Source organism: Nyctereutes procyonoides, unplaced genomic scaffold, assembly GCF_905146905.1.
Source record: "Nyctereutes procyonoides isolate TBG_1078 unplaced genomic scaffold, NYPRO_anot_genome, whole genome shotgun sequence".
Lineage (NCBI taxonomy): Eukaryota > Metazoa > Chordata > Mammalia > Carnivora > Canidae > Nyctereutes > Nyctereutes procyonoides.
Genome location: NW_026575044.1, coordinates 1,553,734 through 1,574,830, shown reverse-complemented (window position 1 = coordinate 1,574,830; position 21,097 = coordinate 1,553,734). Strand labels below are relative to the sequence as shown.

Below are 21,097 nucleotides of genomic sequence, written 5' to 3'. Positions count from 1 at the left end.
TCCTACTTCTGTCAGAGTGAAGCACTACGCACTGTGGCTAGAAAAAGTGCACAGGGAGGTCCGAGGTTTTTAGGAGAAATGCAGAGGGTGAGACAAGGCTGCCGACATATATACAAGCTCTGATCTGAGCTATGAAAGGTTGCAATCCTTTCCCCAATAAGCCAAAGGCTTCCCAGCCAATAAAAAAGACTTTCTTCAAATTAAAAAAAACATGGAGGATAGTAGATTATGTAGAGTTTCCACAGCGAACAAAAAAAAAAAACCAGGCTTTTATTACTAAACTTTCTAAAATAACACATGTAAGAGCACTCTGTTAACACACAGATAATTTGGGGCGCTCTGTGGCTCAGTAAGCGGCTGACTCTTGATTCTGGCTCAGGTCATGATCTTGGGGTCGTGGAATCAAGCTCCATGTTGGGCTCCATGTTCATGAGAGTCTGCTTGGGATTCTCTCTCTCTCTCAACCTCTGCTTTGTCCCCTGCTCTCTGTCTCCCTCTCTCAAAAAAATAAATCTTAAAAAAAGAAAAAAAAGAGGTACCCAGATATTAGGGAGCAACAGTAGTAAACTCTCACTATCACCGTTAGAAGTCTTGCCTCTAACCACATGAGGAAACAGGCCACTGTGAACAAACAGGTCTACATATTTACTCCTGCTTCCTCCCTAGGTCCCAAGGGTCCCAGGGCCGCCTCTTTCTTCCGACTGCCTTCCATGCAGCCATCACCTTCACCCATCCTCTTCCAGGACTGCTATCTTCCATGAGCCCTACTCCCTTAGCCTACAGATGTACTCACATCTCTTCCACCCTTAAAAATGTCCTTCCCATCTCCACTCCCCTCTCCAGCTACTGTCTATTCTCTCTTCTCTGAAGCCTCAGGAAGTTTTATCCAATGTCTACTTTCTCACCTTCTGTTCCCTTCTGTACTCACTGTGGCCTGGCTCCCCTTCAGACAAGGCTGCCCGTGCTCCCTGAACTCCTCGGTGACCAGGCATTCTCCCCACCTTTCCCAGGCTTCTGGGCATTCTCTGAAGTTCCTCTAACCATCATTGTTCTGTCTCACTTCTCAGCCACCCCCTTACAAGGTTGGGTGGGTGCCCCAGGGTTATAATCTGAGCACAGGGTCTTCCCCATGTCCTTGCTTTCTCTGAGAAACTGTTACCAACTGCAAGCTCCTCCACCCCAATCCTCACTACTGGCTTGTCAGCTGCAGATGTCTCTCTTGGGCCTCAGATCCATCTGGCCAAATGCCCACACATATCTCCACCTATAGCTCCACATCTCAGCACAGAGATGGCCTGATCCCAAACTCCTCCCAATCCCTGTGCATTAGGGCCTCTCCTCCAGGATCCTCTCATGCTCTTGGTGATAATCATTACGGGCCTGCCAATTTGATGTTGTGAGTACTTCTTCTCTATCTTGACCTCACTTGAGGCCTGCCATGGTCTACCAACATCCGAGTCCCATGAGAAATAAATCTGTGCCCCCCAGAGACAACAGAGTGATCTGCTTCAGGAGATTTAACCATCTAATAGCCTGCTTCCATGACTTCCACAGTTTCGATGCCTGAAGCCCACTGCTTATGAACAGTGTCAATGCTCCTCACCACCCTACCTGAGGGTGTCTCTCACCCAACCCTGCCCTGGAGATTGCACTCCACTAGAACCTAGCTGCTAGTTGTGCCACACACAGTATGCACCGTGCTCTGCCTTGCACATTAATATATGCTGCCCCTCTGCCTAGAATACTTCTTCTCCAACCACTGCCTCCTTCATCCTCTGGAGTCTCAGAATGCCGCCTACAAGCTCTATCACCATTTAAGGACTACCAGTCTGTATGCTTCTCCACCAGAACCCTCCCTCCAACCCAGGGCCTAGCAGAAAGCCAGCACATAGGAAATGTCTGATAAACTTGGTCCAAGAAAGAAAATGTCTTAACTCCTCTCTCTATAATACCTGAAGTGATGACACAGACTTAGTCCACGTTACTGAATTTTAAGCCTTTAACTTTCTGAACTTACTTGAAGAATTCAGTTTTCTCCTCTTCACTCTTCAATGTTAAACTTTTCAAGAAATTCACAACTTCTAGAAAATCATTCCTAAATGCCAAAGAGAAAAAAAATATACAGGACAATAGATTACAGAAGGCATGTTAAACACAGAAGCAAGAACCACAGACCACACTACGTAAGTCTTCAAGGAAACAATGTCCTGTGCCACTTAGAAGACTATAATTTAAACTACGTAGCTCATGAGGCAGGGGCTCTGAACCAGCTCGTGAAGAATCCAGCATTTTAAGAACAGCAAAGAGATCTGTGAAAAGGATACAGGCTTCAGCACACATGGTGTGCAAACACCCACAGACTCGGTGGTTTGAGCAATCAGAGGCATCTGAACTTCTGTTGCAACAGATGTGGTGAAATGAACTGTCCTGGGAGCGATGGTACTGAGGTGATCAAGCACTGCAACAGTTGCTGAATCTCTAGTCTGCTATGGTGGAGTGAGAACTATGAGAGGATTGGGGGAGAGGCATCTCGTGTGCCAATCACAGGAGCCTTCCCATCACTCCTGCCTGAAGCGGGGAGGCCATTTTCTCAACCTGGTAGGGAGGAGGGTGAGGGGCTGTGGGCTCCCCACAGGGTCCCAGAGTCTGCTCCCATTCCCCTATCCCTTGGGACAAGGCTACTGGGCCTGGGACGGACACTGCTGTGTTCAGCCTCACCAGCTTCCTGTCCCGGGGTCGCCACATCTTACATCCACACCCCTTTCCAAACTCTGGCTTAGCAGCAGAGAAAAAGCACAAAAGTCTTTTTTTTTTTTTTTTTTTTAAATCTACGATAGTCACACACACACACACACAGAGAGAGAGAGAGAGAGAGAGAGAGAGAGAGAGAGAAAGAGAGAGAGAGGCAGAGACACAGGCAGAGAGAGAAGCAGGCTCCACGCACCGGAAGCCCGACGTGGGACTCGATCCTGGGTCTCCAGGATCACACCCTGGGCCAAAGGCAGGCGCCAAACCGCTGCACCACCCAGGGATCCCAAAAAGCACAAAATTCTTAACTGAAGTCTAATCAAGCTGGCTCGGCTGCCTCAGCAAGAGATGCCAACCCGGCTTCTCCTGTTCTCTCTGGCCAGGTTCTCCTCTCACATCTACCCATCAGAGTTCAGGAAGGGGGAAACAGTGTGTGTTTTAGCTTTCTCTCCCATCTCTACTTAAAATACAATTCTCACTAAAGAACTCTTATCACACAGCGATGAATCTACTTGCAGTAAAGGACTATTCTTTGTAGAGGCCTTATATCAAGGTAAATAAAGTGCCTTGGTTAAAAGACTTGTAATGGGAAAGGTTTTGAACAGTTTCTCTGAAACACAAAATTCTAATAAATTTAGTGTAATGACCCCTCTGCCCTTTTTAATATGGCCCCTAGCTCCACCCTGGAGGTAACTCACCCCCTCTGAGGATAACATCAGCTTTCCCCTCACTCTGGTTTTTCTCAGGCCCTCCAACTGCAAACACATAAGGATCTTTAGTTTCAAAATGGACATAATGTCAATTTTGCTAATAAAAATTGTGACCATGAAGTTAACCTGTGAGTCATGGAAAGGAGGAGGAGGATGCATCATTAAAACTGACCTTGAAGAGAGGTTCAGAAACATCTCTGAATCCAGTGACAGTATTAACATTTTGTCGTGCCCTCCCTTTAAATCGACCTCTGTGCTCGTCCATCACGAATTACTAAACCAAGAAGACAATCTTCGGCCTGAAGAAAAATGAGCTCCGTTCCCCCAACAAGAAAAAATTTCAACAGTAACAATTCATATCAATAACATGATGGCAGGGGAGTTTCTCAATTACCTGACAACCGCAAACCGCTGGACACAGCCTAGCTTCTTCTCCATCAGAAGTCCTAAGGGGACCTGGGTGTAACTTTAGACTCAAACCTTCACCACAGTTAAAGATTTCTCAAACTTCCTGTGATAGGAACCTGAGAGGCAGCCCAATCTCGCCCTCTATTTTCCCACATGGACATGATTTAACCTCTCCTGACAACGAACAGCAACAACAGAAGGGGCCATGTGTCGGAGCCCCCGAGCCCCAGGGCCGAGCACAGGTCAGAGAGCAGGCCAGCGGCAGTGGGAGGGTCTGCAAGGCCCACCAGACGCCCTCACCTGAAGAAGTCATGGGACAGTAAGGTGCAGAGCGCTGGCCGACGGTTTGGAATAGGATTCAGCAGGGTTGAGTGCAAGGTCTGTTGGAAGCTGGAGAGAACATCCGCTGAAACTGAAATCCAGAGCTACAGTTAGTTTCCAATGCCTTCTCCCTCTTTCCAGGACCTCTATAGCTGGAGACTGACGAGAGCAAAAACCAACCTGTAAAAGCCCAAACAAACAAAGCCCTGGCTGTTGCTAACCAGCTTCCTGCTTGCCTGAAGCCAGACTCCTCCGGCAGGTGAGGAAAACTGATCTGCCGACACAGCCAGCCCCCCAACCTTGCTCCCTGGCTGGCACTTTAATGCAGCTCAGGCCGGAAGAATGTCTAACAGGGCAGGTCTGTGGGCCTTTCCCACCAGGGTTCCCCTCCACAGAACAGGAAATGTTTTCTGAGTGGCTGTATTCTCTCATCTTCCAAGGATGGTACATAATTGCCACCATTCCAGACACAGTGGAGTAGTGAGTTCGTTCCCCACAAGGGAGGCTTCCTGACCCTAAGGGAGTATTCAGGCTGAGACAATTTAGAGCCAGCAGCTGAATGATGCTTGTAACTTCAGAACCCTGCAGGCACCTAGTAAAAGAAACCCCATGAGAACTGAACGAAGCTTGGGCCAAGTGCAAGCCCGAGCCAGGCCAGCGAGGGCCTCACGCGTTAAGCACCAGTCCCAGCGGCAGGCAGGCACCTAGAGGCCTCGAGTGGCAGGAGCAGAGTGAGGCTGGCTCCAGGTATGCCACTGGAGAGCTCAAAAGAGAGAAGAAAACCACGTGCTCAGTAGCCTGGACTTTCCGGGGCAACCAAAGAAAAGGTGATGAGTACATTATATCCAGAAGAAACAAATCAAAAGGACTTGGAAAGAATAAGAGCAAATAAATGGTAAGCTTGACTTAGATTAATAAAAAATGTTGAATCCTCCTCTTTCCTTCAGATCGTCACATGTCAGTCAGTAACAGCATTCATTTACACGGCTGGCTGAGTAAGGAACAGAGGCGTTAGACCGGCATATCAACACCACTTAATAAGAAAGGTAGCCAGTGATACTCGCAGTCAGAGCGGAGAGGGGCTCCTACTTCAAATGCTTCTAACTATGCAAAGTAAAGAAATCAAAGCTTCCTTCCTCACTGCTGTGAAGATCTGCCCTAAACAGGTTACCTGGAAAGCAACAGGTTCCTAACTATCATCACAGACTGCAGTCCATTGAATCCATGCAGAACAGGCTGTGAATAACTTTCTTACTTATTCTGTAGATGTAGAAGAACTCCGACTCACCCTGTTCACTTAAGATTGTGAGCAAACTTTCCACCAATGTCCCAAACGCATAGGCATCACGGGCATGTCCATGTGACTCTGGCAGAGTGGTGAATTCTGGAGACTAAAAGCAGTAGAGATCATTAAAACTTGAGAATCTGCCGAATAAAACATGTCTAATTTTTCTCTGCAGCACTGTCTCCCATTTTTGCATTTATGATACAGCTAACTACATAGTACCAAACACTGGCTTACAGGCTTCTAAACTATGAGTGAATGCAATTTATCAAAAATTTAAAAGTATCAAACAAGGGCGAGAAGAAAATAAAAGGCCTAAATATGATATGTCTATGGCTTTCAAAAATATTTTTGACTGCAACCCAGATTTAAAAATTTTTTATTATTATTATTTTTAGTGGTAGTAGTACTGTACACACATATATATAAATACACACATAATGGAAACAAAAACTTCATAAAACAATACTTATTAGCCTTACTACTACAGTACTTAGTGATACTTCCTTTTTACTCCTTTTTCTCAAAATGCTTGTCAGAACTTCTAACTCGATTTAAACCCCACAAATCAGTCTGAAAAACACTAGTACATACACACAGTACTGATATGGATCAACATGATTTATTTCTAGTATTATGTCTATATTTAGACTTGTAATTGGGTTTGTATTTCCTGTACAGTATATTAAATATGTCTTCGGGGAATCACTGTTTACAACAGTTATTAAAACAAATTTAGGGATCCCTGGGTGGCGCAGCGGTTTGGCGCCTGCCTTTGGCCCAGGGCGCGATCCTGGAGACCTGGGATCGAATCCCACGTCGGGCTCCCGGTGCATGGAGCCTGCTTCTCCCTCTGCCTGTGTCTCTGCCTCTCTCTCTCTCTCTCTGTGACTATCAAAAAATAAATAAAATAAAATAAAATTAAAAAAAAAATAAAACAAATTTAGGGATCCCTGGGTGGCGCAGCGATTTGGCGCCTGCCTTTGGCCTGGGGCGCGGTCCTGGAGACCCGGGATCGGGTCCCGCGTCGGGCTCCCGGTGCATGGAGCCTGCTTCTCCCTCTGCCTGTGTCTCTGCCTCTCTCTCTCTGACACTCATAAATAAATAAAAATTAAAAAAAAAAAAAAAACAAATTTAGAGGGAGCAACTTTCTTCATATTTACTGGTAAATACAATCTTTCTTCACCAGTACCTGGTGGTGAAGACCAGAAACAAAACAGAAAAGAAAGGTTCATCAACCTAGTAGGGAAATTTGTAGATGGACCTTTGTCACACAAGATTATTAATGCCAATAATCTCTCTTCTGTGCCTCATGGAATCCTAACTGATCACCAATACATAGTTGAAAGGCTTGTGGGAAGCCCTAGAAAGGCTAGGGCTGTGGCTTCCCCAGCTCTCAGGGCTTCCAGCAAAATATAAGGACCATGAAATGTGTATGAAGCACCAACTCTCTTCACCCTGCCATACCTCTATCTTTACACAGTGTCATGGCAGTCTGTACAACCAAAAATGGAACCAGACTGTCAAGAAAAAGGCTCCCTGCTGTGGTGATAAGATTAATCTGAGAAGCTGTCACGGCCAAAGGCATTATGAGGTATCCACAATGTAGCCAAGCAAGAAGGGGCAGACGAAAGGTCATTTAAGTTTTTCATACTCAGTTACACAAAGAAGCCTTCGTTACAGCTGACGTATATCATCTTACCATCTCTTCAGGAGGGATAGATGCTGGGTCTCTTACTGACTGAATAGTCCTCAGAAACTAGACAGAGAAATAAATCAAGGAAAATAATTCATACATAGGTTTGGTGAACCAATCTCTTACACCAAGTTACAGAAGCAACCAGCAATGAAACAGCAGCAATGAAGCCTTCAAACCAATGCCACATGTTAAACAGACAAATTTAAAACCTTGCTAGTTAAAAAATGTAAATACAGTACCTGGCATGGCAGGAGGCTTGGTAGAAAATGCAGGTTAGTACCCTTGCCTGTCCCCTCCAGCCGGCATAAGACGCCCTCTGCTGTTCATAGGCATCTCTGCATCTCACTGCCTTATACTAACAATTAGGAATACATCCTGCATAGTTATTACCCAATAAAAGGCTTTTCTAGCATAGAACAAATCTATCATTAAACTTCCAACTGAATCAAGTCAATCTGAAGGCTTGCTGCCACATGAGATACAAAAGTGGAGGACCTTATAAGCTAGAGATGACATCCACAGAACAAGGACATTCATTCATGGATTCAAAGAATATTTTTGAAGAGCTTCCATGTCCACTTACGGTCCAAGGAATACAAAAGGACTATGATAAATTCCCTGCCCCCAGCCAAGTGCCCACAACCTAGAATGTAAACTAATAATTTCAGTGACATGCCGAGTACCATGGAAGCACAGAAGGAGGGCCTAATTATGTTGGGTAGGGAATACCCAGGGGAGGGCTTCACAAAGAGACCTTGCTAGATCTTAGAGTTTAGCTTCACCTTATACGTTCCAGAGAGCCCAGGGGAAGACGGGCCTCCCAGCAACAGAATGGCGCACAAAGGAGGAAGAGCAGGAGGACCCCACATCCAAAAACATGGCAGAGCTGCCTGGAACAGGGTGGGACCAGACTGCAGCTTGGTAACCGGATGAAGTATGGTAGGCTCAAGGGAGGCCAGGGAAGAGACTGTGGAGGGCCTTAGATGCTGTGGTAAAGAACCTGGAACATCAGTCACAGGATGAACTACATGCTGGTCTACTCATTAGATGTACGGTGAATTTTGAGAAGAAAGGGATGGCCTGGGGCAGCAATAATCAGAGGAGCATCTTCATGGTGGAAAAGCCCAGGAAGGTGCACATTCAGCATGGCTCACATGTGGGAGCCCCACAAGAGAACAGGGGAAAGCAGCCTGAGTCGGTAAGTCAGTGAGCCACCATGTCAGGGGGATTGCCACGATGGGACTGGTTGTGGTTTTTTGTTTGTTTTTTTAGAGAGACCAGGTCTAGTGGCAACAGCAAGTGGTGAAAACAAGAAACAAAAGAGACTAAGTGCATCAAGCTAGGAGGGAAATGTGCAGATCCCGGTCAGACAACTAAGAAGCATGGAGGCAGCAACAACACAGCCCTCTGGGAGTATCGTGATTCCAGCTCATAGGACACAATGTACAACTTTGGACAATGTGGATGGTTGTTCAGGAACATTTCGTGAGTACCTATGTATGCCGGGGACTAGTCTAGGCAGAGATGTAAAGATACATGTGTGAGATGTTCACACTCTCAAGAAGCTCAAACACTGGGAAAGAAAACAGACACGTAAAGGTAATTCTAATATTAAACATTAAGTGAAGTCATTAAGGGCAGGGTACTATAGGAACAGCAGGAGGAGCACTGAATTAAAAAGTTGACTGAGCCATTTTACCTCTCAGTCTCAAGTGCCTCAGCTGCCAAATGAGGAGACAGGAATAAATGACGGCCAGGGCCCCTCTGAAGGGTAAATCCCTAGTGTCCTGTGAATGTGAGCACTGACAAAAAAGTCAAGTTTCCAAGTCTATGATCACCCTACCACTGAAGGAAAATTGGTTCTAGGTAAGAACCACCTACCACAATGCTCTCAAAGTCGAGGGCCATAGAGGGCCTATCCCATGGCTCACCTCAGGTGTGGCCTGCAGAACTTTACACACGGTTTCCATTCCTCCCAGCTTCCAATGCCCATCTTCACTCACAAACACAGATGACAAGCACACGTTGTTGTGTGTTAGGTGTCCCTAGAAAAAACAACAGGAAGAGGTGCCACTAGAATTTTTGAAGTAGGAGTTTTAAAAAACTAAATACTGGGGCGCCTGGATGGCTCCATTGGTGAAGCGTCTGCCTTCGGCTCAGGTTATGATCCCGGGGTCCTAGGATGGAGCCCTGAGTTGGGCTCCCTGCTCAGTGGGAAGCCTGTTTCTCTCTCTGCCTCTGACTCTCCCTCTGCTCGTCCCCTCTCTCAAATAAATAAATAAAATATTTTTAAAAATAAATTAAATTAAAAACTAAATACTGAACATCAAAAAAAGATATGACAAGTTGCCCCAGTTGTGGCATAATGAATCAAGGTACAAATGTCAGGAATGACAGCCTGAACAAGCCTGCTTCAGCATCATGAGGCTAAAGTACAGGAAAGTGCACTGGAAAGGCTTTTCCTTTGCTCAAATCACTGGTTCTATGGGTGTCAGGAGAACTGAAAGTTCCTTCAACTGAGTTAAAACCCGCATCGTTTGCTTCCACCCTTCAAAGATAAAAGCTTATCTTTGCTTCCATAGGTTATTGTATTACTTTTCTCCTCTAAATTCTTTCTCACCTATATTCTATCATGAACTCAGAACCACTTCACCTGAAATCTTGTAGGCATTAAAAAACTGCCCAAAGAAGAGGAAAATGGAATGGTAAGGACCACCAGAAATACCCTACAGACCCAGGAGTGCTAAAATTTGAAACTATAAAAAATAATATAGTCAAATAAATAAGAAGGAAGAAGAAAATGAGAACAAGATTGGAGCATATGTTTTTTTCCCAAACTAGAAATCATTTCAGTACATAGGTACATCTTAAATATAGTATTCACTAGATCAAGTATGCACATATTTTGATATGAAACACTCCAAGACATATATATTCTAAAGGAAGGTTCAGAATATGTTTGGTATTTTTACATTTGAGAAAAAACAAGAATAAGTATATGCATATCTTGTTTCTATGCACACTGACATCTCTGGATGAATACACTGATCACCACGGTTGCCTCTGGAGAGAGGTAAGGTGCTAGATTCAGGATGGGAGGGCTTATTCTTCCTTATATGCACTCCCACACTATTCAAACTTTCTACCATGTGCATGTACTGTCTCCAACAAAGAAAAATGCTTCCACGTGAATCTTAAACATACTTTTAAGAGACAATAAATCCAAAGTGATATTTGGAATCTGTCTCCCATTAATAGAAAAAGTTAAAAAAAAATACACCGAGATGAGTCAAATGGAAATGTTTCTAACTTGTGACTAGTAATTTTAAATCTTGGAGGACTGCCAAAGGCCTTAGTACTTCAGAATATAAATCCTATCAAGAAATAGCTCAATAATACTGTCAAGAATAGACCAGAAGTAAACAAAGGCACTATACCCTCATCCCCTTAAGAGCAAACCTGACCACAGTGTTAAGAGACTGACTCTGAGGGTGCCTGGGTGGCTCAGGTGGTAAGTGTCTGCCTTCAGCTAAGTTTATGATCATGGAGTCCTGGGATTGAGTCCAGCATCAGGCTCCCTGCTCAGTGGGAAGTCTGCTTCTCCCTCTCCTTTTGCCCCTCCCCCCATTCATGCTTGCTCTGTCTCTCTCTAATAAATAACTTTTTTTGGTAAAGATTGATCATTCATTCATTCATAAGAGACACAGAGAGAAGCAGAGACATAGGAGAGGGAGAAGCAGCTCCCTGTGGGGACCCCGACGCATGACTTGATCCCAGGACCCTGGGATCACCACCTGAGCCAAAGGCAGACGCTCAACCACTGAGCCACCCAGGTGTGACAATAACCTTGGAAAAAAAAAAAAAGAGGCTGTCTCTCAATAGCACCGCCTACTTGAATAAGAAGGAGTGTGTAGGGGATCCCTGGGTGGTGCAGCGGTTTGGTGCCTGCCTTTGGCCCAGGGCGCAATCCTGGAGTCCCGGGATCGAGTCCCACGTCGGGCTCCCTGCATGAAGCCTGCTTCTCCCTCTGCCTGTGTCTCTGCCTCTCTCTCTCTCTATGTCTATCATTAATAAATAAAAATAAATCTTAAAAAAAAAAAGGAGTGTGTAAAACTCTGCCTTTTTCTAAGAAATAGTCTTTTCTTCCTCCAAAATCTAAAATGTAACAAAATTCTGGGAACCAAACAGGAATATGGTCCACAGCAACACTAATGTTAATTAAGCCTTTATATTTTGTCTTAAGAACAGTAACATCAGATACAGGTATTTTTAGGTAAAGACTTACCCTAGAGTGAGACAACAGTAAACTGAAATAAAGTTCTATAGAAAACTGCCCAGGGTCGGAGAACCCTTGCCCATTCCACAAACTGCCTCTCTGGAATACTTCTTGTGCCTTCCAAAAAAGCTTCCCCTCCAGAAGCTTTCAAAGAAGAATAGTAATATATGATTTCTATACCTTCCATAACTTAAAAGCACTACCACACACATCAGCCCTCTGGGCTACATCAAAGCCTATGAGACAGATTCTGTCCAGGTTACTTACTCTGTCATGAAGGAAGGTAAGAGCCAGCAATATGTCATAGATCCCGGCACAGACCTCTGCAGAAGACAGCATTTCTAAAGCCACTTCCAGAGGCTGCACTCGCTCAGTGACAAGATGAATCCCATCTGCTTCCACAGTGCAAGATAAAAATCTTAGCAAACAAGGGTGACGAAGTGTCTTCAAATGCTTTAAAAATACAAACAGAAGGGTTGATAAAGTTAATGACTCAGAACTAGACTAATAGTAGTTTCATATTCACTGTGGTAAGAGTCAGAAAATGTATACTTGCATTCAAGGTCCCTCCAGCTCCCTACCTTCCTCACCTACTCCCCTAAATTTCAAATAAGGCAAAGGAAAATCTATGACCTGTTCTGACTTCATTCACTTTACCAACATTTACATAATTCTACAGTGACTTCCAGTTCCTTTACCGCAGAGTAAGCCCCCTTAGGAGCCCAGGCCTCCCAGTGAGTACTACTATAAATTCTGAACAAAGTACCAAAAACAATAACTTAGAACTTGGCAAAGTAAACAAAATTAGGCAGATTATGCAGGGGAGTCAAAATTAGGAGAAGAGATGTCCATGAGGGTATGTACATGTTGTGTGTTAGGGTTGTCCTGTCTCACAGCTGAGCTCTGAAGGTAGGCCCCACTCTGAGACAGCCCTTGCCATCTTTCTGGCCAGAAGAATGATAGAAAGCAGCCACACCAAGCCTGAGAATGAAGGTATCACAGAGGGGGAAGAACTGGAAGGGAGAAGCTCTGGTTATCTGTACACCCACACAGGTCTCAGAGTAACTCTTGAACGAGTGTGGACAAAACAGACCCAAACTAAGGTAGCAGACTCTTGAGAAATGAACTGAGGTTTGAACTATATACAGGAAGGGTAGGAGGAGAGTACTTAGAAAACCTAAAGCCTGAAGCAAAGCAGATCAACTGCCTACTAAATCAAAAATAGTCAATGATCTCTAGAAGATTTTAACAGAGCCAAGAGTCTACAGAACATGGCATTTAAAATGTCCAGGATGCAATCCAAAATGTTTTTACTCAACAAAGAACCATAAAAAGGTGGAAAGCCAACCAGCAAATATCAATCCCAAGATGTACCAGATATTAGAATTATTAGAAAGAATTTAAAGCAGCTTAACCATTATATTATGGCCATTCTTCCCTAGAGGTGAAGGAAAACAATTATGAAATAAATAGGAAGAAGTCCTCAGGGATAAAAAAAAATGTTATTTAAAATAAGTGGAAGTTAACTGTGGAAGGAGCCTCGGTGCCCATCGAAAGATGAATGGATAAAGAAGATGTGGTTTATGTATACAATGGAATATTACTCAGCCATTAGAAACGACAAATACCCACCATTTGCTTCAATGTGGATGGAACTGGAGGGTATTATGCTGAGTGAAGTAAGTCAATCAGAGAAGGACAGTGTATGTTCTCATTCATTTGGGGAATATGAATAATAGTGAAAGGGAATATAAGGGAATGGAGAAGAAATGTGTGGGAAATATCAGAAAGGGAGACAGAACATAAAGACTCCTAACTCTGGGAAATGAACTTAGGGGTGGTGGAGGGGGAGGAGGACGGGTGGTGGGGGTGAATGGGTGACGAGCACTGAGGGGGACACTTGACGGGATGAGCACTGGGTGTTATTCTGTATGTTGGTAAATTGAACACCAATAAAAATTAATTTATTAAAAAAAATAAGTGGAAGTTTTAGGAAGGAAAAATAAAGTATCAGAAAATAATCCAATGAATAGACTCAACAAAAGAATGAAGATGGTAGAGGCAAGAGTCCGTGAACCTAGCTATGTGAGCTAATCTGAAGAAAAAGAGAAAAAGCTCTTCTTTTTTTTTTCCCCATGATCACAGCATCAAGAACTTGTGTGACAAAAACTGAAGTCTAACATATGTAACTGGAGTCCCAAAAGAGAAGAAAGGAACTAGGATATAAAAAATGTAATGGTTGAGAACTTTTCATATTCAGTCAAATACTTAAGTTTACAGATTTAAGAAGTTCTGTGAACAGTGAACAGGATAAATCAAAGAATATCACATCTATACACATTATCATCAGATTGGAAAAAAAATCAGATAAAAATCTCAGAGGCAGCTAGAGGAAAAAATAACTATAGTATGTGAATGGTACTGACAATTTGGATGATGGAAATTTCTCAACAGAAAACACAGAGGCTGTGATGCCTGGGTAGTTTGGTAGGTTGAGCATCTGCCTTCAGCTCAGGTCATGATACCCCAGTCCTGGGGATCCAGTCCCATGTCAGGCTTCCTGTTCAGTGGGGAGCCTGTTTTTCCCTCTACTCCCCACTCACTCTCTCGCTTGATCGGTCTCTCTCTCTCAAATAAGTAAATAAAATCTTTGGGGGGAAAAAAAAAAGGAAGAACACAGAGGCCAAGAGACAAAGAGGAATACCTTTAAAGCACAGACAGAAAAAAACAGTATCAACCCTGAATTACCTAGCAAAAATATCCTTCGGGAAAAAAATCAAAATAAGGGCATTTTTGATCATGGAAATGATAAAAAGTTTTTTTTTTTTTTAAGATTTTATTTATTTATTCATGAGACACACACAGAGAGAGGCAGAGACATAGGCAAAGGGAAAAGCAGGCTCCTGGCAGGGAGCTCAATGTGGGACTCAATCCCAAGACCCTGAGATCACGACCTAAGCCAAAGGCAGACGCTCAACCACTTAGCCACCCAGGCATCCCAATCATAAAAAGTTACTGCCAGAAGACCTGTTCTATAAAAAATGCTAACGGAAGTTCTTCAAGCTGAAGAGGAAATGATGCCAAAGGGACATGTGGATCTCGAGAAATGAAGGAAGAGCATCAGAAATGGCAAGTATCAGGATCAATTTGAAGGCTACATTTTTAGCTCTTATTTAAAATTTGTATGACTATTTAAAGCAGACACCTTGGGATACCTGGGTGGCGCAGCGGTTTGGCGCCTGCCTTTGGCCCAGGGCGCGATCCTGGAGACCCGGGATCGAATCCCACGTCAGGCTCCCGGTGCATGGGGCCTGCTTCTCCCTCTGCCTGTGTCTCTGCCTCTCTCTCTCTCTGTATGACTATCGTAAATTAAAAAAAAAAAACTTAAAAAATTATAAAAAATAAAGCAGACACCTTAACACTACTGAGTGAGGTTTTCAATGTGTCTGATGTACTGGTGACCCTTGAACAACATAGGTTTAAACTGCAAGAACCCACTTAAATGTGGATTTTTCAATAAATACTGTATAGTACTATAAGTGGATTTTCCTTATAACTTACAGTTTCTTTACCCTACCTTATTATAAAAATACAGTATATAATACATATCACACAGGAAATACATGTTAATCGACTATTTATGTTATCAGCAAGTCTTCCAGTTAACAGTAGGTTATTAGTAGTTAAGTTTTGGGGGAGTTAAAACTTATATGCAAATTTTCGATTGTGCAGGGAATTAGAACCTCTAACCCCAGTATTGTTCAAAGGTTAACCGTATATCTGTATATGTATACAGCTGACATGTAGGTAACAAAAGGACAGTAGGGTTGTGGGCTAGAAATATCTATATGATTCCAAGGGCTCTACATTTTATGTGACTGGTACAATACTAACCACAGGTAGATGATTAAGAGCTAGGTATTAAACTGAAATCCATAGCACAACCATTAAAAAAACATAAAGAAGTATAACTGAAAAATCAAGATAAAATGGAATACTAAGAGCTATTTAAATAAACCAAAAAAAAAAATAAAGAAAGAAAAGAAAAGAGGAACAGAAGGACAAAATCCAAAAGGGAGCAAATAGAAAACAAATAATGAATAATAAAATTCAACATTAATAATTATATGAAATGTTAATGATCTAAACATTCCAATTAAGAGCAGATAAAAGAGGAAGACCCAAAAATATGCTGCCTATGAGACTTTCTTTAAAAAGACAGACATAGGTAAATGGATAGAAAAGGATACACCATTAAGACAATAAGCATAAGAAGTCTAGAGTGGATATATTCTTATCAGAGAAAATATACTTCAAGACAGAGTACTGGGGATCCCTGGTGGCTCAGTGGTTTAGCGCCTGTCTTTGGCCCAGGGTGTGATCCCAGAGTCCCAGGATCGAGTCCAAGAATCAGGCTCCCTGCATGGAGCCTGCTTCTCCCTCTGCCTGTGTCTCTGCCTCTCTCTCTCTCTCATGAATAAATAAGATTTTTAAAAAAAAAACTGTTATCATTGTATTAATCTAGAAAAGCTGGCATGAAACATTTTTGTTCACACACTTCACACCAGTAGAAACATTATATAAGTAGCTCATATATGTATATACAATATACACTTCATTTACATATATAAACTACAAATAACATAAAATACACACAAAATACAATGTACCAAAAGATGAAAAGTAAATTTAAACATTCTTATTTTTCTCCCCCAAACTGCAATGAATCACGTTGCACAATCCCGAAGTTATGGACGTCCCACTTCAGAAATTCCTGACATGTAGTGCTCCCCCGCCCCACACCTCTTCCCATCATCCTGTTCTCTTAGTAGACACAGAGTATGCAAAGGTGGAGGACAAACATGTGATAATTCTGACTATGAGAGGTTCAAGCTGCAGGGTTCCTTTCTTCCCTGCCTGGTTTTGTAACAGCCCTATCAGATGCAGACTTTCCAATCTCTACCTATGCTGCATATTGTGAAAAACCTGACCTGAGTAACTCAGATCAATAGTCCACAATTCCCAACCCAGGTGGTAGTAATAACTGTATCATTTATTTACAACCAAAATGAAAATTCTAGAATGATGGCTTTCCTTACAAATCACCTAGTTTTTCTAAAAGAAATTACATGGCCTCAAATCTTTAGGGTCTGCCCTGAACAGTCCTCCAGACACTAAGGCAGCCTTGTAAACCCATCACTGAACCTGGAGGAGACCAATGGGAGTTTTCACTTGGAGAAAACCCCTCAACACACATACTCATTTTCACATACTCAGTGATGGAACTCAGGATGGAACATTCCAAAATACCTTCTTGAAAGACTATGAGATCATGTAGGAGCCTGTAACACAGCACTGGTACAAGTTCTTTATCAGTCACTTCAAACCCATCTCTTAGGTAAGATCATAGCAGAGCCTTCTGAGGATATGGATTTGTCTGTTTGGTTTCTTTTCTTTTCATATAATAACCTCAAAGTTGGACAACTGTAGGAATAGCTCCAATAGGATTTTTTGTTTGTTCTTAAGAAGAAAGCTGTTACTGTTCCCTGGGTTATTCTAATAAAAATTTTGTCTGTTTGGTTTCTTTTCTTTTCATATAATAACCTCAAAGTTGGACAACTGTAGGAATAGCTCCAATAGGATTTTTCGTTTGTTCTTAAGAAGAAAGCTGTTACTGTTCCCTGGGTTATTCTAATAAAAAATAATTAAGAAAATTCTTTAGCGGGGTACCTAGGTGGCTCAGTCAGTTAAGCGTCTCCCTTTGGCTCAGATCATCATCTCAGGGTCCTGGGATCAAGCCCCATGTTAGGCTCCCTGCTCAACAAGGGCCTGCTTCTCCCTCTCCCCTGCTCTGCTCGTTCTCTCTCTTGCTATCTCTAATAAATAAACAAAATATTTTTTAAAAAACATAAAAGGATATTTTAAAAAATTCTTCAGCAATTATGAACTATTGATTTATAATATGCCTTTAAAATAATCCATACAGGGGATCCCTGGGTGGCTCAGCAGTTTGGCGCCTGCCTTTGGCCCAGGGCGCGATCCTGGAGTCCTGGGATCGAGTCCCGCGTCGGGCTCCCGGCATGGGGCCTGCTTCTCCCTCCTCCTCTCTGCCTCTCTCTATCATAAATAAATAAATAAATCTTAAAAAAAATAATCCATACATATGCGTATAAATACAGCAAAGACCCAGAGGAGTGGAATCACAAGTGTGCTAGTGCGCTGGTTGAATGACTATGGTTAGTTAAGTGGAGAGAACTTCTTACAAGTGTCTTCTGAGCTACAGTTTCTGAGTAAAATTATACAGGCTCTTTCCTATTTTTGCATTTTAAGAATCATTTTAAATTATCTGCAAAACAAAAATTAAATACTTCTTAACTTTTCACTTTTTCCTGTTCAGGAAAAAATGATTCATTCAGCTTTTATTTCTTAGGGCTGTAATTATTTTCCTTTGGCTTTATGTACCTTCTTCTACTAATACTCAGGGCAGACTAGTAAATCAGGGAGAAATACTCCCTGGTTGAGTACTGGCATGGAAATACAGTGTCAGTAAATTTTACCTGATAAATAAATGAAGTAATTAATTTCATTCTGCTTATTTTTTAATTCTACATTCTCAGTAAAATTCTTGGTCCACAGTGACTTGTTTAATGAAGGAAGAAAGTAATGACTCATCCTATGACTTAGAACGGCATTTAACTTAGCAAGAGCCTCATTTGTTGCTCCCCTTCAACACATACATGATATTTTGCATAAAGATTCACAGGAAAGTTAGCAATTAATCACATAGAAACATTTCTTGATTCAACCTTCTGTTGCTCCAAAGAACCAAAGGAGCTACAAGATTGCACCTGCTAAGTGTAACTAGGAGCTTTTCTCAATGAACATCAACCAAAAAGAGATCAATGATTTGTTCTGGTGGAGAGAAGGGACTTTGTGGAAGGACTGCCTTCAAGGTACACCCATACACTGCTCCAGTGCTGCCTTTGAAAGAGGATTCTGAGTAAGGACCTCTCTCATTAAAAATGAGTAGCACTGGATAATCTGTCAAGATTTATACTTATCTATGCCCACACAGAGATGTGACGTGTGAAAGCCAAGTCTGGAATATAAACTACTTCTACTTTTCAGGAATGGGTTATGATCCAGCTCTCCAGAGAATTCATTCAAGCCCCAGGGGTGTAACTTTTCATTCCCATTCTACTTTGGTTTGTGATTTCTCTTTGAGAACTACACAACATAGTAGTTATTTAGCTGAAATGCACCCTCAAGTTTTCAGACTGGAAGTCAGCCATAATTTCACTCTTTTGAAGAAATAAAACAAAATAACCAAGATGCCTACACTACAGAGCATGAGTTTTCAGGGAGAAATATTCTTCTTTCTTCCCCTAAAATGTAAATGTGAGACAATGATGGAAGTACATCGTCTTTAAATGCCAACTGGAGGTCAGATGAGAGAGAAAGAATAACATGCAGGAAGAAAAGGGGACATAGAATCCTGTGTTAGAGAGCTTGTATCCGAGGTGTTAATGCTGATGAAATACCCAGGTAGAGATATTCCATGGGCAAGTGAGACTGCAGATCTGAAACTTGGACAAGAGGTTTTAGCAGATACTTCACTGGGGGTGGAAGGCCAGATGGTTTTAAGCACTAGAGGGGAGAGGAGGAGAGGGTGAGCTCTGAAAACTGAGGTGGGGGCTGGAAAAGGGCTGCACCATCTGGAGGGCTCACCACACCTGAGGGATGGGGGCACTTCTGAAGTTCTGAGTGGATCGTGCTCAGGAGTCTTGCAAGAGGACCAGAGTTTGATTACAAGGGAAAGGATTTTTTTTTTTTTTTTTTTTTTAAAGCTGACGACGTAGGGAAGTTGATTTACTGGAAGAAGAGTTGTAAATAGCATAGAAAAGGGCTAAGGGGCAGGAACAAAGAGAACCTGTCAATATAAGGAAGAGTGGCAAAGCATTCACCAAGTGCAACACAATCATCTCTTCTACTTCTCTCTCATGACCACTCTCAAAAATGCTGACCAACCCTTCCAGAAAGCAGCTTGAATCCATCAGGAAGAAGAACGTATGTCTCCCAAGGCATGCGCACAGCATCCATGTATGTATTCCTGGAGTCAGTGGGCTGCCTTGGTGGTGTGAAGACAGTTAGGAGTCAGTCTAGGAGTCTGTCCTTACCATGAGGCCCCAACAAAGCATTCAGATTACAGCAAACCAGCGTAACCAAATTCTGATGTAGCAGTTACCATTCTTTATTGATTATTCGTTAGAAATGAGTCATAACCACCAATGAGAAAATTATACTATTATAGCTAATGAATTCAAGATACAATGAGAAGATCTAAAGGACTTAAAGAATTTCTAATACTGCTTTGTAGCCAAAGGTTATACCTGCGCTTTATCTTATTCCAGAGGTCACAGTACAGTGTGACTGTTGTTTTTTATTTATAACACAAGAGGAAGAACACATAAGTGACTTGACAAAATTTACAAGGAAAACACTGTATATCTTCTTGAAGTGGTTGAAGTGGTTACTAAAACTATCACAGGTAGGACTGGGAGCCTGAACTCCAGAGAAAGTGACATGAGCAGACTATATTGTTTTAATATTTCAGGTATCTAGGAAAATCAACGTCCTCAAACCTGATGTAATGAGATACATTTTTTTCCAAGTACTGTGGCCTAAATTGGGATTCCTTATCATTTTGTTGCTATTTCAAATTCCTCAGATTCATGTGTCAAAGCCACAAGATGGCCTGCAGAACATAAGAGACAAGTATGAACTACTGGAAAAGATGCAGCCATGGTTTAGAAAAGTATATACTTAGGGAGGAAAATATCTTCCCTCTCAAGCTCTGAAATTTCCATAGCCCAGAGGTCTCAAACACTGACAGTGGATCTTTTCTTTTTATTTCAAAAACATTATGATCTGGGGGTGCCTGGGTGGCTCAGTTGGTTGAACATCTGACTCTTGATCATAGCTTAGATCTTGATCTCAGGGTCATGAGCTCAAGCCTGTGTTGGACTCCATGCTGGGCATGGAGCCAATTTAAAAAAACAAAACAAAACAAAAATTTATGATCTGAGTTGTTCAACTTTCTTGGTCTCGTGAAAAAAAAAAAAAAGATGATAAATCTCTAGTATTTACAGTCATCCTAATCACCCTAACTTTTTACTTAAAAAATGTGCACTCGGGGATCCCTGGGTGGCTCAGCGGTTTTGCGCCTGCCTTTGGCACAGGGTGCGATCCTGGAGTCCCGGAATCGAGTCCCGCGTCCGGCTCCCAGCATGGAGCCTGCTTTTCCCTCTGCCTGTGTCTCTGCCTCTCTCTCTCTCTGTGTGTGTGTCTATCATAAATAAATAAATAAATGAATGAATGAATGAATGAATGAATGAATGAATCTTAAAAAAAATGCAATCTCATTAGATGAAAATAGCAGGAAGTATGTCAGATATGAACTGCATATTAGAATACGACAGTGAAGCAAGGCATTTTATCTTTTGCAAAATCGCAATAAAAAATATTAACAGTTCCTACATGGGATGGAAAAGACAAAAACATGGTCTTACCAAAAAGCGAAATTATTTAGCAATAAAACAGCCAGCTCTACTTTTTACCACAATTAATAGAAAATGCATCCCAAGGAGAAC

At 42.3% G+C, this 21,097-nt stretch overlaps 1 protein-coding gene across 11 annotated transcripts in view; it reads right to left on the bottom strand.

Annotated features, from left to right (window-relative positions):
• Positions 1-21,097, bottom strand: part of SCYL3 (SCY1 like pseudokinase 3) — a 47,038-nt gene that overhangs the window by 19,294 nt on the left and 6,647 nt on the right. For all 11 annotated transcript variants that reach the window (XM_055323694.1, XM_055323685.1, XM_055323684.1 and 8 more), the window contains exons 3-8: positions 11,715-11,900; positions 9,103-9,216; positions 7,175-7,231; positions 5,476-5,578; positions 4,167-4,278; positions 2,018-2,095 (exon numbers count right to left, since the gene is read on the bottom strand). In XM_055323694.1, the coding sequence (XP_055179669.1) occupies positions 2,018-2,095; positions 4,167-4,278; positions 5,476-5,578; positions 7,175-7,231; positions 9,103-9,216; positions 11,715-11,900 (650 nt within the window). The remainder of the gene's footprint in view (positions 1-2,017; positions 2,096-4,166; positions 4,279-5,475; positions 5,579-7,174; positions 7,232-9,102; positions 9,217-11,714; positions 11,901-21,097) is intronic.